The sequence below is a fragment of the Aquarana catesbeiana genome, linkage group LG01 (assembly GCF_042186555.1).
Source record: "Aquarana catesbeiana isolate 2022-GZ linkage group LG01, ASM4218655v1, whole genome shotgun sequence".
NCBI lineage: Eukaryota > Metazoa > Chordata > Amphibia > Anura > Ranidae > Aquarana > Aquarana catesbeiana.
In genome coordinates this window covers 979,942,310-979,957,648 of record NC_133324.1, presented here as the reverse complement: position 1 = coordinate 979,957,648, position 15,339 = coordinate 979,942,310, and the positions used below count along the sequence as shown (strand labels likewise).

At 49.6% G+C, this 15,339-nt stretch overlaps 2 protein-coding genes across 3 annotated transcripts in view; both read right to left on the bottom strand.

Moving 5' to 3' along the window:
* LOC141123580 (uncharacterized) overlaps positions 1 to 15,339 on the bottom strand; it is a 49,242-nt gene that overhangs the window by 12,070 nt on the left and 21,833 nt on the right. The window lies entirely within an intron of this gene.
* On the bottom strand, positions 4,085 to 8,918 carry LOC141124103 (uncharacterized). The gene is made up of 4 exons (XM_073612187.1): positions 8,825 to 8,918; positions 5,818 to 6,051; positions 5,557 to 5,703; positions 4,085 to 5,239 (listed from the first exon to the last, which is right to left on the bottom strand). Exons 1-4 carry the CDS (start codon positions 8,916 to 8,918, stop codon positions 4,260 to 4,262), a joined length of 1,455 nt encoding a protein of 484 aa, XP_073468288.1. The 3' UTR covers positions 4,085 to 4,259.

Genomic DNA, 15,339 nt, shown 5'->3' with positions numbered 1-15,339 from the left:
ATAACATGCACTCATCTCCATTCCACTATATTTTATAATTATTTTGATTCCACAATAATGTACACTCAGCAACTTCCAATCTCCTTTCCACCATGAGTGTACACTGCCCAATTACACCTTGGATGTACACTCATCTCCTTCTATTATAATAAACACTCATATCCCTTCCCCTACAATGTACACTTATCTCCATTCCACCATATTTTATACTTATTTTGATTCCACCATAATGTACACTCATAATCTTCCACCATGTTTGTACACTCATCTCCTTTCCACCATGGGTGTACACTAATCTCCTTTCTACTATAATAAACACGCATCTCCCTTCCACTATAAAGTACACTCATCTCCCTTCCACCATAACATACACTCATCTATGTTACACCATAATGTACACTCATTCCTCTTCCACCATTGATGTACACTCATCTCCCTTTCACCATGTATGTACATGCATCTCCCTTCCACTATAAAGTACACTCATCTCCCTTCCACCATGTATGTACTCGCATCTCCCTTCCACTATAAAGTACACTTATCTCCCTTCCACCATAACATACTGTACATTCATCTATGTTACACCATAATGTACACTCATCTCCTTTCCACCATGAGTGTACACTGCACCTTCCACCTTGGATGTACACTCATCTCCTTCTATTATAATAAACAATCATCTCCCTTCCACTACAATATACACTCAGGGCGTTTTTTCTCAGAAAATAGGTGCAGGAACTCAACCACGACCCCCCAAACCCCCCCCTACACTCACACCTTTCAATGTGGGAGGGTTTTAAAGGGGCATTATGTACAGAGTGCAGAGTTCTGGGGGGTTACACAGAGAGTGCCGAGTTCAGGGGTGCGCTATGTACATAGTGCAGAGTTCAGGGGTGCGCTATGTACATAGTGCAGAGTTCAGGGGTGCGCTATGTACATAGTGCAGAGTTCTGGGGGGTTACACAGAGAGTGCCGAGTTCAGGGGTGCGCTATGTACATAGTGCAGAGTTCAGGGGTGCGCTATGTACATAGTGCAGAGTTCAGGGGTGCGCTATGTACATAGTGCAGAGTTCAGGGGTGCGCTACGTACATAGTGCAGAGTTCAAGGGTGCACTATGTACATAGTGCAGAGTTCAGGGGTGCGCTATGTACATAGTGCAGAGTTCAGGGGTGCGCTATGTACATAGTGCAGAGTTCAGGGGTGCGCTATGTACATAGTGCAGAGTTCTGGGGGGTTACACAGAGAGTGCAGAGTTCAGGGGTGCGCTATGTACATAGTGCAGAGTTCAGGGGTGCGCTATGTACATAGTGCAGAGTTCAGGGGTGCGCTATGTACATAGTGCAGAGTTCAGGGGTGCGCTGAATATATAGTGCAGAGTTCAGGGGTGCGCTATGTACATAGTGCAGAGTTCAGGGGTGCGCTATGTACATAGTGCAGAGTTCAGGGGTGCGCTATGCACATAGTGCAGAGTTCAGGGGTGCGCTGAATATATAGTGCAGAGTTCAGGGGTGCACTACACACATAGTGCAGAGTTCAGTCTTCTTCCACAACTGCTTACCTCTGCATACCCATCCACATTTCACTTTCACTCCTCTTCTGCTGACCTTGGCGTGCAATCCCCCCACTGCCCCCACCCCATCTCCCCACCCCCTTAAATGCTCCACCATCTTCCACATGTCTTACTTTTGTTGCTGTATTCAGCTGGTGTGTTGGCATCTGCTTTGCACCCCAGGAACCTACATCTCCCTTGTCCCCATCCTGCACTCAGTGGGAGCCGCTTAGGAGATCAGATCTGTGGGAGCCATTGGGAGACAAGCGGTCACTTGTAAACACAGAAGCTGAACTTCAGTGTTTACAAGTGACAGTGGTGAGCAGGGAGCCGAGGGCCTGAGCCAGAGGTGGTGGAACTGAGTTCCACCAAGTTCCAGCTGAAAAAAAGCCCTGTGTACACTCATCAACTTCAACCATGAGTGTACACTAATCTCCCTTCTACTATAATAAACACTCTTCTCCCTTCCAATATAATGTACACTCCTCTGCTTTCCACCATGTTGCACACTCATCTACCTTCCACCATGGGTGCTCACTCTTTTATCATCCTCCATGAATGCACACTGCCCCTTCCACCACGGGTGTGTGATCATCCCCCATCTATCCTAATGCACACTCATCTCCCTTCCACCATAATGTACTTGACTATTGTATAACCGATGAGACTTGCTTACCCCTTTTATCAACTTCTCCCATCACTGCATACCCAACCTTCACCCCAATAATCGAGACCACAACCTTATGAAGTAAAATATTGGCCGTAGCAGCCAATAATCTTTATTCAAAATATAAACCAATAATAATAATAATAATTTAACTCAACAGTAACATAATCCTGTAAAACACCTGAAAACATCCTTAAATCCCGTTGGTCTTTGCAGGGAAAAACCCACCAAACTTAAAAACTCCCAAACACTCAGGCACTGCGGTACTATACCAAAATTAGGCCTCCAGCTGACAAGCTAGCTCGGAGACAAACAACAAATAGCCCGCAGTGCCCCAATAACCCATTCAAGCTAAAACCCTTGTTAGCTGAAATCTCACCAACGGGCCTCATACTAGCGATGGGTCCCGATCTCTTAAATATCTGGGGTTTAATCCTTCCCCGCAAAGACCAACATCACGCCACTGCCACGACTTTTTGCTATACCATAAAATCATGACCAACTACAAACCTTTACATAACAGATCATACCACATGTTAAGGGAGGGAGGGTGGGACGCTTGCTCCTCTCCACGCAACTGAGCTGGGGCGGGATCTCTCACCCAGCTAATACCTCTGCTCCACCCCTACACTAAAGTGTCCAATCACACACCCCCTAACAACTAACTCCTCATCACCAAGTTCCCCTGTTAACCCTGTCATGCCCGCCCTACGCCTATTCTTTCTGTCTCTTGCTCCGGGCTTACTTGACTATTGTATAACCGATGAGACTTGCTTACCCCTTTTATCAACTTCTCCCATCACTGCATACCCAACCTTCACCCCAATAATCGAGACCACAACCTTATGGAGTAAAATATTGGCCGTAGCAGCCAATAATCTTTATTCAAAATATAAACCAATAATAATAATAATAATTTAACTCAACAGTAACATAATCCTGTAAAACACCTGAAAACATCCTTAAATCCCGTTGGTCTTTGCAGGGAAAAACCCACCAAACTTAAAAACTCCCAAACACTCAGGCACTGCGGTACTATACCAAAATTAGGCCTCCAGCTGACAAGCTAGCTCGGAGACAAACAACAAATAGCCCGCAGTGCCCCAATAACCCATTCAAGCTAAAACCCTTGTTAGCTGAAATCTCACCAACGGGCCTCATACTAGCGATGGGTCCCGATCTCTTAAATATCTGGGGTTTAATCCTTCCCCGCAAAGACCAACATCACGCCACAGCACACACAGGGTAAAACCTTACCCTTGTGTGCCCTGCCACACCCTCAAAGCTCGTTGTATCCCATCCTGCAGGCCTAATGACCACAAATCAATCCCCACATCGTTCAGGTGTACTCCATCATCCTTCAAATATCTCCATGTATCCACCTCTAATTCCAGGTGACGTATAGCCAACCCTCCATTCCTCACCACGAAACTACTAACCTCTTTGTTGACCTTCTTTCTGGCCCGGTTGATCTTAGCGACCGACCTGGCCAATCTCCAATTTGTACGCGCCACAATGTCCGACCACACAATAAGCATATGTGGAAAAGACATCCTGAGCTGCCAAAAATCGAACTTGATGTCTTTTACCAAGTCCAACATTGACCGTAGCCCTAGGTCATTACCCCCTACATGTAACAACAACACATCCGGCGCTCTGTCCAGGCGTGCGAACTTATTAACTTCTGCTACTGTCCTACCCCACAGCATGCCTGGCACCCCAAACCACCTAAGACACACTTCCTGCCTGGAAAACCCCAATTGTCTCCCATCCCGTCTGGCATCACCTCTCCTGGCCCCCCAACACACGTACGAGTGGCCCACTATCCACACCAGGCATTGCTGACGACCTGCAAAGAAAAGCAAACAAAAAAAAAAACAAAACAAAAAGGACACCTAATGCATCAATAACTCCCATAAATTAACAACAATTATCACCTATCACAATATATCCGCATTACATCCAAACATATTAACAGTCAGTCCCATAACAGTATTATTTAATATATATTATTCACACTTTTTTTTTTTTTTTTTTACTTTTTACCCAATCACTAACTGTGGGCGAACATAGGACCTAAACCGCCTGGATTCCCATCTCCCAATCCTCTTTACCGCTGCATCATCCAATCCCCACCGTACCGCTTCCGTAGCTGCCCCTATCCTAAATGAATGTGATGAAAACTTTTCACCCTCTAGACCTAATACCCCCAAACATCTTTTGAAAATTGCATTAAACTGAAATCGTGATAGAAACGAGCCATCCTGGTGTCTTAAAAAGGGGACTTCCCCCCCCCCCGGGCGTATAGCTATAAACTCACTCACCAATTTAACTGGGCACAAGGGAGAGCCGGGCAACGCAAAAACCTGCACGGTCTTACCCTTGCCCCGCTGATCTGTTTTTGACTTTCTAATCAATATGGCCAACCTGTCCTCCCCACATCGGACGTCTGACTCCCCCAACCCCCCTTTTTCTCTTTTTGAGGGGCTAACCAACTCACTGATCCGAAATGCACCAAAGAACGCCAAGGCGAATGCCGCCCTGAACAACACCGCTTCATATCCTGTCGAGCAAACATTGTTTAAACATCCAACTAACTGACCCAACAACTGGAACGAAACAGGCCGCCTGGAGTCCCTCCCCGGCTTGGCCCGCCTATAACCCTTCATACCCTGCCTGACCCAAAAATCTTTCGTAAAGTCCGGCAAACCTTGAAATTTCAACCAAAACGCCAAACCTGCCAACTTCTTCTCCATACCCGACACAGACAACCCATCTTCTAAGTTCCTGGACACAAAGTATAAAACTAACAACCGAAGATCCCGTTCTGCATTCCCTACCTGTACCTGTCTCAGCAGAGATACCCATTCCTGCCATACCCTGTTGTATGCAGCCCACGTCGTATCGCTCACCGACCGTTTTATCCAGTCTGTTAGTCCTCCAAGGCAATCTTCCACAGCCAGTCTGGACACGGGACACCTTCCTCCTCCGCCCCAGGTGCCAATTCCCGGAACCTGTCCCACTGAAAGCGAGACAGAGCATCAGCCACCACGTTTTCAACTCCTGGGAGGTGTACCGCGTATATAAAAACATTTAGCTGTAAGCATCTCAGAACCAGGTGTCTAAGTAACCTAATCACCGGCGGTGACGCTGCCGATACTTTATTAATCACCTGTACCACTCCCAAGTTGTCACCATGAAACCTAACTTTTAAATTCCTGAACCACTCGCCCCATAACTCCACAGCTAACACCACCGGGAACAGTTCCAACAGGAGCATGTTCTTCAGCAGACCTGCCTCCTTCCATGACTGTGGCCATGGCCCCGCGCTCCACTTACCCTGAAAAAAGGCTCCAAAACCTGCTGCCCCTGCCGCATCTGTAAACAACTCCAGATCAAAGTTGCTCACAGGCCCTGACATCCACAGCGCCCTGCCGTTGAACTTAGCCAGGAACGTGTGCCAAACCTTCAGATCCTCCCTGTGAGCTTTCAACAAACGAATATAATGTCTTGGCGAAACCACACCCGACGTACTCGCCGACAGCCGCCTGCAAAATACTCTCCCCATAGGCAAAATCCGACACGCGAAGTTCAACTTACCTAGTAACGATTGTAACTCCCTTAGTTGAACCTTTTTCTTTCCGATTAGACCCTGAATTTCCTCCTGCAACGCCGCCAACTTGTCCTCGGGTAGCCTACACTCCATCGCTCTGGTGTCTAGAATAATACCCAAAAAACTCAATTCCGTAGTTGGACCTTCAGTCTTCTCCGGGGCTAGCGGGATGCCAAACTTTTCCGCAACATGTTCCAACGTCGCCAGCAAGACCGCACAGACTGTCGATCCAGGGGGACCCACGCAGAGAAAATCATCCAAGTAGTGGATGATAGAGTTCAATCCCGCGACGTCCCGAACTACCCACTCAATGAAGGAACTAAACTTTTCAAATAAAGCGCAGGATATCGAACACCCCATCGGCAAACAACGATCCACATAGAATTCATCCTGCCAACAACAACCCAATAAACGAAAACTCTCCGGATGCACCGGCAACAAACGGAAGGCCGACTCTATGTCCGCCTTGGCCAACAACGCCCCCTGTCCATACTTTCTAACCCAAAATACCGCTGCATCAAACGACGTGTAAGATACCGCACATTCCTCTGGGTCAATGGCGTCATTCACCGACCCCCCTTTCGGGTATGACAAGTGGTGTATCAACCTAAACTTATTAGGCTCTTTTTTCGGCACCACTCCTAGCGGGGACACCACTAACTCCGGAATCGGTAATGCTGCAAAAGGGCCACTCATGCGGCCCAACCTAACTTCTTTTAGCAACTTTTCCCTAACCACGTCCCCATGCAGCAACGCTGACTTCAAGTTCCGAGCCGGCGGTGGTGTATCGACCAAGCGAGACGGAATTCTAAACCCCTCCGAAAAACCCTGGGCTAACAGCCCAGCTGCAACCCTATCAGGGTATCTATCGAGGAAGGGCTCCATCCTTCCCACTTTCACCGGCGTTGTCCCCTTTTGCAACAGACTCACTGGCACGGCCCTTGCCTTGTTTGAAACACCGCGACACCGGGTGCCCCCCTCCCCCACAACCGGAGCATTCATGCTTGTACTTGCACGACCCTCCAAATCTACAGGACCCCTCATTAAATTGCCAACAAACCCCTTTCTTTCTTGTGGCCGACTGTCCGGGGTTGGCTGATCCACCGGCCCCCCCCTGAAAAAACTGACCCATCAGCCTAGCCGAAGTCATGAGGCGCATCCATAGGCTGATGTCTTTATGATCCCACCTCAATGCTGGGCGAATGGCCCTCCGCTGCCTAAATTGCTCATCGTAACGCAGCCATGCCGTGCCCCCGTAGACTCTGTAAGCTTCTCCCACGGCGTCCAAATAGCAAAATAAAGCCGAACAGTGCTCAGGATTCTTCTCTCCTATCACACTGGCCATGATCGCAAAAGCCTGTAGCCAGTTCGCAAACGTCCTAGGTATCAGCCTATACCTCCTTTTTTCCTCATCCTCTTTTTTATTATCCTCCGGCTTAACTCTATCCAAGTTAAACTTCTCCAGGGGTAAGAGCGAAAAAATCTCTACATACTCCCCTTTCCAAATTTTTTCCCTCACCTCTGACTTCAAATGCGCCCCTAGCGGCCCCTCGAAGCACACATACACCTCACATTTTGCAGCATCAGCTAAACGCACTAAGTCTTGTTTTTTAGCACCCTCACCCGTTGCCCCTTCTGGTGTCTTGGGAACCTCCGCCTGTACTGCCACCCCAGCGACCACAGTCGCCGGCGCCGCTTGCTCCTCCACGGGCCTTGAAGGAGTCCCGGTGTCTAGGACCGAGCCCTCTCGGCTCCCCCGCCCCTCCCCTGGGTCAACCCATGCCGCCGCCGGAGACTGACTCCCGCTTGGCCCTGGCTCAAACCTTTTTAATAGCTCCTTCAAACCCGATACAAACCCTTGTAGCCCTGCATCCGCCGATGCGCGGTCTGCTACCTGCGCGGCCGGATACACAGGCGCGGTCATGGCCGACCGCCCCGCTGAGCCCCACCCTCCCTCACTACCCCCCGCCCCCCCAGCACACCCCACAACACAGGCATCATTACAACTCGTCTTACCCCGCTGCCTGGGAGGAAGTCCACCAGCCGAGGGTCCCGTCTCCACCGCCACCAGCTCTTCTCGCTGTCCATCGCTGTCCGACTGCGACAGCTCACCTTCCGATCTGTATTCGCCCAGCTCTTCACCGATCATTGATGGCCCCCCAGCCGCTTCATCACTGGATGCCGAGGATCTGCTGTGCCCTTCCCTCCTCCTCCGCGCTGAAGATCCGCCTGCCGATTTTTTGTTCGCCTTTCTTGGCCGAACGACCTCATCTGGGCAGTGCCGACCGCAGCCGCTGCCATGGTCCCATTCCTGCCCGTCTCTCCTCTTGGGGCCACCGACCGCCGCACTCGAGCGGCCAGCTGCCGCAGCCACTTCCTTCCTCCACTGTAACCCCACCCCTGCCGTCTGGTGGCCTGGGGCCTGGCTATTCACTCTGGAACCTTCTCCACCAGCATCCGCAATAGGCCTGCTGGCTCTCCTGTTTGCCGCGTCACTGTCGCCGCCCCGGCCGACTCCTGGCTGACACCCAGCCCTCCCCCCCGCTCGCACCGCCGTGCGCTGAACGGGCAGCCTTGCCACAGGCCGACCCGCCCTGCCCTGCTGTCCTGTATGTACCGATCGCGGTGAACGGGGACGGGGACTGCAAGACTGTCCTCTTCCATTCGGTGTCCCCCTTACATCCTCGTTCTTGCGCTGTGCCGCCGCCATCCTCGCGGGAGGGCCTGCAGCCGCCTGACCCGCCTGCTCCCGCTGTGCTTCCGTCCCGCGTGCCATGTCTGCCTGGGGGGGGGCCGTACTAGAACCCCCCCCGCTCCGAGTTGCTAACCGCTTCGCGGGAGGCCCAGAGACCGGCCTACCCGCACTCGCCCCACTCCTCTGTGACTTCCCGGGGAGGGACCTCGTGACGTCGGGCGAGAAGCGAGTAGGCGGCCTGGATCGCCTACCCCTCACAACTGCGCTCTCTCCCCCCGTGGCCGCTGAGTTCGACTCACCCAACGCCGCCGCCAAACGACCCTCCAGCCATCCAGGCCCTCTGGACGCCGCCTCTGCTTTCAGCCGGGCAAACAAATCTTCCACCGCTGCCATCACGCTTGCTCCTCTCCACGCAACTGAGCTGGGGCGGGATCTCTCACCCAGCTAATACCTCTGCTCCACCCCTACACTAAAGTGTCCAATCACACACCCCCTAACAACTAACTCCTCATCACCAAGTTCCCCTGTTAACCCTGTCATGCCCGCCCTACGCCTATTCTTTCTGTCTCTTGCTCCGGGCTTACTGTACATCCCCATTCTGCCATAATGTACACTTATCCCTGCCTAGATGTACACTCTTCTTCTTTGCCCCCTGAAGTTGTGCACTCATCTCTCTACTACTTTGGGTACTCATTTTCCTTCAATCATGAGTCCACACTCAACTCCTGTCCACCATGGGTGTACAGCCATTTCCCTTGTAACCTAATGTACACTCACTCCCCTTCTATTATAATGCACACTCATCTCCTTTCACCATGGATGTAAGCTTATCTCCCTTCCATCATGTGTGTATACTCATCTCCCTTCCACTCTAATGTATGAGGTGTGACAAGTTAATTCCTGGAATGGACTGTAAAAAAAAAAATACAAAATGTTTGCTTCCCTATACACCAGCGGCTGTTGTCACCTTCAAAGTAGCCCCCTTGTGAGGTGACACACTATCCCAGCTGATTATGCCACTGCCGGAAACCTTCCTTGAATTTGTTTTCCGGAGCGCTGTGCAGTATCTCTGTCGCGCCATGCTGGATGTCCAGAATGTCATTAAATCTGCGTCTTTTTCAGGCATTTTTACATTTTGGAAACAGCCAAAAGTCGCAGAGTGCTAAGTCAGGGGAACAAGGTGGTTGGTTACATTTCGGAATGAATTTCTGGGCCAGGATTTCACCAAAACACTTAACACTTCATGTGCAGGAGAATTGTCGTGGTGGAGAATCCACTTGTCAGGCCAGTGTTCCCGTCTTTTCCTCCAAACACATTTCTGTAACCAATTCATTTTTTTACATTTGCATCTGCTCTTTGCTCTTTTAGTTGCCCACTTCTTGTGTCATCGTGGGCATCTTCACACCCCTCCTTAAAGCGCCTATGCCATTCAAAAACACTTTATTTCTTCATGGAACATTCACCGTAAGCCTGTTGTAACAGAGCTAAAGTTTCACTCACACATTTGATAATTTTCACGCAAAATTTGATGTTAATCTGCCGCTCCAGATTCCTGTCACTCATTTTCCACCAACAGAGCAAAACTCATGTGTTATTTCTTCAACTACTCTGTAAAGACTGAGCCAAATGGTCTGCGACCCAGGAGAGTGCAAGCTAGAACTTATCAGAACACCCTTAGGTGGGGGGCGTGGCCTAGCGCGGCATGTGAACAGACCTGTTCACCGGAGCTCCCGCTGTTGATCCGCCTAACGATCCTTTCCTCGCTGTTCCCGGCGCCCAAAAACTGAACTGCTCGGTAGCTACAGCCTTCCTGTCACCCCAGGACACAGATACAGCTGCAGAGAGGGGGTATGATGACCCGTGGGAACCGCGGTGAAGCCGCGGCCTCGGCCGCTCCGGACTTCCAAGATGGCGCCTGGACATCTCAGCCGCAGAGAACGCCACGAGGCCAGGACAAGAAAGCAGACCAGGGGGGTAAATCACAGAAACCCCCTAAAACCAAAGACCAACCCAGGGATATGCTATACTATGCACAGAAACTGGCAGGCTCTGCTGACTCCACACAGACCAGCACACAGATCCCAGCAGTGTCCATGGAGCAGACAGGCAGGGGAGACACAGACAGGCCAGAGGACACAGACATTATGGACTCAGTTCCAGATCCTATGCCAGGCCTGTTTGATTTACAAGTGGAAGACAGTCCCCAGCCTACGCTCAGTGAAATTTTACATGCAGTCCATAGATGCACTGCTTCAGTGGATGATCTTAAAGAAAAATTTGGAGGACTGAAGGAGACTGTGTCTCTCCTCCGTCAAGACATTCAAAAAATCAGGGAGAGAACCACGGCAGTGGAGGGGAGAGTAAGTGATATAGAAGATCAGATGCCTCATTTAAACAGAGATGTGAGGGGGGCTGCACAACACGCACACCAGGCTTTTGAAAAGACTGACGACATCGAGAACCGCCTGAGACGCAATAACGTTCGCATAGTGGGGCTCCCGGAGAAGGTGGAGGGCAGGGACCCCACGGTGTTCGTCGAAGAGTGGTTGCAAGAAATATTTGGCAAAGAGGCCTTCTCTCCCCTGTATGCAGTAGAGCGGGCACATCGAGTGCCGCCAAGACCTCTCCCACCTGGGAATCCCCCTAGAGCGATGCTGGCCAGGCTCCTTAATTATCGTGACCGTGAAGTAGTGCTACGACTAGCCAGAGAAAAAGGGGCTGTGCAGTTTAATGGAACCAAAATCTCCTTTTACCCCGACTTCTCAGCCGAAGTACAACGCAGAAGATCCAAATTTGCAGATGTTAAGAAACGGCTGCAACGCTTACAGCTTAAATACGCAATGCTATTCCCTGCTAAGTTGCGAATTACAGCTGGAGATCAGAATCACTTCTTTGAAAACGCGCAAGATGCTGCAGGATGGCTGGACCGAAACGAGCAAGACCTGCGTCATCGCAGACGCGAAAATGAGGATGGATGACTTCACTTAATCTGCTCGCTGCAGGAATAATGGGCGCCCACATTATACCGTCGTTATTTCTCCTTTTACAGAGGACTTTTCCTTATCACCTAGTACCAGCGAAGGAATCTCAATTTTATGAGCTCACTGCAAGTGTTGAATAACCACTTGGATGGATGGCGGATGTGCTCCGCACCTGAACTTTCCACGTTGCCACTGTTGTTATGGCTTGAGGAGTTGTGCCCTGTTGGCACGGTTAAGGCCTATCGGGCCCCACAAAATCTGATACCCCTCCGCGTGACAAAATCAGCGGGGATTGTTCCACAGGTTCTCTATTTTTCCTGGACCTACTACCTGGTTCACCTCACTCTACAAATGATTATACAGTATTTCTGTGACATTTTGTTGCTTCTCCACTGTTTGAACTGCATCACCATCATACCCTGTGACCCAGGTGGCCGGCTGGCCACTTCAGTTTATGTATGGATTGCCGACTGGAGATCCCAGGAAGTGCTGCGGGACAACACGGGACCTTGCTACACGGACAGGAACTGGACTGAATTTCTGCAATGTCTGATACACCCATAGTGACCTGGAACGTTCGGGGAGTTAACGATCCATTAAAAAGATCTATGATCTCAGCCGGACTGCGGAGGTTCCATCCGGCTGTAGTTGGCCTGCAGGAAACCCACTTGCGGGATGATACAGTTGGTTTCTTGCAATATGCCTGGGTCGGCAAAGCCTATCACTCCACCTACTCCGCTTTTTCACGCGGAGTGAGTGTACTGATACACAAAGCCCTAGTGTACCAGGAGCTAGACTCCTTAATAGACATATCTGGTAGATTTGTGTTTTTGCACTGTAAATTGTATACGATTACCTTGATATTAGCTTTTGTATATGTGCCCCCTCCATTCTCCAGAGAGGTATTACAATTGTTAATTTCCTATTTAGCTAGCAAACCGGATATTCCAGTATTAATAATGGGTGATTTCAACTGCTACTTAGATCCTAAACTAGACAGACATCCACCAGTGCAGCCCCCTGGGGGTGGACGGGGCACTGCTCTCAGTCGTCTACTTGCAGAAGTGGGATGGATAGATATTTGGCGCAATCGTAACCCGGTATGCAAGCAATTCTCCTGTTTTTCCAAGACCCATGGGTCGCTATCACGTATTGACTTATGCATAGGTACCCCAAATCTGGTAGGCAACATATCCAAAGTGGAATACTTTCCAAGAGGAGTGTCGGACCACTCCCCTCTAACTTTATGGTTAATTACTAGACCCCACAGTAACCTACCTAAAGCCCCGTGGAAGCTGAATGCTTTCTGGTTAAAACTCTTTGTTTCACAGGAGGGAATAGCAACTCAGATCGAGGTTTTCTTCAAAACACACAGACATCTACATGACGCCCATTTGAAATGGGAGACTTTTAAGGCACATCTGAGAGGGATTTTCATTCAGGAAGTACAACAGGTTAAACACAACTCCTCGGTCCTGTTGGAACAGGCGGGGGACTTGGTGAAGCAACTGGAAATTACCTACATAACTGACCCTAATGACTCCACCAGGGAGGCATGGATGTCGGCCCAGGATTCCCTGGACCGGCTGAGATCCTCCACTGCAGAACGTAAAAGGTTCTTCACGAAGTTAGCATTTTATGAAGAGGGGGAGAAGACGGGCCGCCTACTCGCAAAAATTGCACGATCACAACAGCAATCACCAGCCATTGGAGCCATTCGAGCTGCCAATGGGAAAGTGGTCAATTCCCCGGAACTTGTCATATCCGAGCTGGCATCCTTTTATGAAGACCTATATAGGCCGAGGGATGCCTACTCGGATGCAGAACTAGCTGAATATATGTCCAAGATTGATTTGCCTTCATTATCGGCAGCAGCACAAAAACAATTGGATGCTCCAATAACTTTAGAGGAGCTTCAGATGGCGGCCGGCTCTTTTCCCACGTGTAAGGCACCGGGTGGGGATGGCCTCCCTATGGAGGTATTTACTCAATATGGCGAACAAATACTCCCTGAACTATTAAAAGTATTTAACGCCTGCCTGGACGCGGGCAGACTTCCTGAATCTATGGCAAGGGCAAATGTGATTTTACTTCTTAAACAGGGGAAGGATCCGGTTGACCCCGGCTCCTATAGACCTATTTCATTGCTCCAGAGTGATGTAAAGATCCTTGCAAAGGTCCTGGCGCTCCGGGTCAACGGGATCATCTCCTCCATTATACACCAAGACCAGGCGGGCTTTATGCCCCAAAAGTCCACAGCTACAAATTTGAGGAGACTGTTCCTTAATATGCAACTGCAGGCAGATAATATGGGTCAAAGAGCACTGTTGTCACTTGATGCCAACAAGGCCTTTGACAGCGTTAGCTGGAAATATCTCTGGGCAGTATTAGACAAATTTAGATTTGGGGAACGTTTTATAGCATGGGTCAGGCTTCTGTATGCATCCCCTCAGGCCAACATTCGAATGACAGATAGAGTCTCGCATGCCTTTGCTCTGGGCAGGGGGACGAGGCAAGGTTGTCCTCTGTCCCCGCTGCTCTTTGCGATCGCGATAGAGCCACTAGCAGCCCTCATAAGGGATAGCGCCCAGATTCAAGGGTTTCAATATGGAACTCTACATGAAAAAATAATGTTGTACGCAGACGACATGTTACTCTTTCTGGGGGACCCGTGCAATTCGCTGTCAGAAGCGATGTCTATAATAAAACTGTTTGGTCATTACTCCGGGTTAACCATAAACTGGTCCAAGTCAGCTGTGATGATGCTGGATGGAGATCAAGAGGTTGCGCTGCCCGACCACTGCCCCATCCCTCTGGTTACTAGTTTCAAATATCTGGGCATACAAATAGCGCCCAGGATTGGAGACTACTGCTCCTTAAACATATACCCCTTGCTTTCACGTTTTAGAGATAAAATAAACACATGGAATAACTTAAAAATGTCCCTGGCAGGTAAAGCCAACTTAATTAAAATGATCTTAATGCCCCAACTATTATACTTCCTGCACAATACACCGGTAGTAATTCCCCTAAAAATTTTCAGAATAGTAAATACCCTTTTTCGTAAATTATTATGGAATACCAAACATCCCAGAATTAAGCTAGAACAGTTGCAGCAGTCCAAGGACAGCAGGGGGCTGGCGGTTCCCAACCCCTGGTTGTACTACATAGCGTCCCAGTTGCAGCAGTTGGTTGGCTCTATGACTCCAGAACCACAGGGCTCAGCAGCAAGGATGATGCTGATTGCTTCTGGAGCGGAGACCATCCCTATGGGTCTTGAGGCCCAGCTGTTTGCGAAATCCAATAAAAAGGCCCCAACCCTGTCACTGGTACAGAAAATATGGAATAAGGTTAGACAAATACAGGGGGTGCAAGGGTTCACTGATTTCAGTCCAATATGGGACAACCGCTCCTATAGTGAACTGGGAAAACTACAGCAAAGGTCTAGATGGTGTAAGCACGGGGTAAAACTACTTTCACATATATTTAGGGACGGTAAACTGCTTTCTTTCACAGATTTGCAAGCCAATTTTAACCTACCGAATAGTATGTTTTACTCATACCTTCAACTGCGACATGCTGTCGCTGCGCAGGGAAGTGCCGTGGAGTGGATATTGTCATCCACTCCGGTATTTCATGTGCTGCAGTCTAGTAGTGAAACCAAAGGAATTATATCCCAATGCTACCAGATGCTGCTGGTGAGACACTTGCGGGCTTATCCATGCAAGGCGGCCTCTGCCTGGGAGAGGGACCTTGGCCAGATTACAGATGAACAGTGGGAGGAGGCTCTTCAGTCTATATCTACCTGCTCCCTTAATGTTGCACAAAAGGTT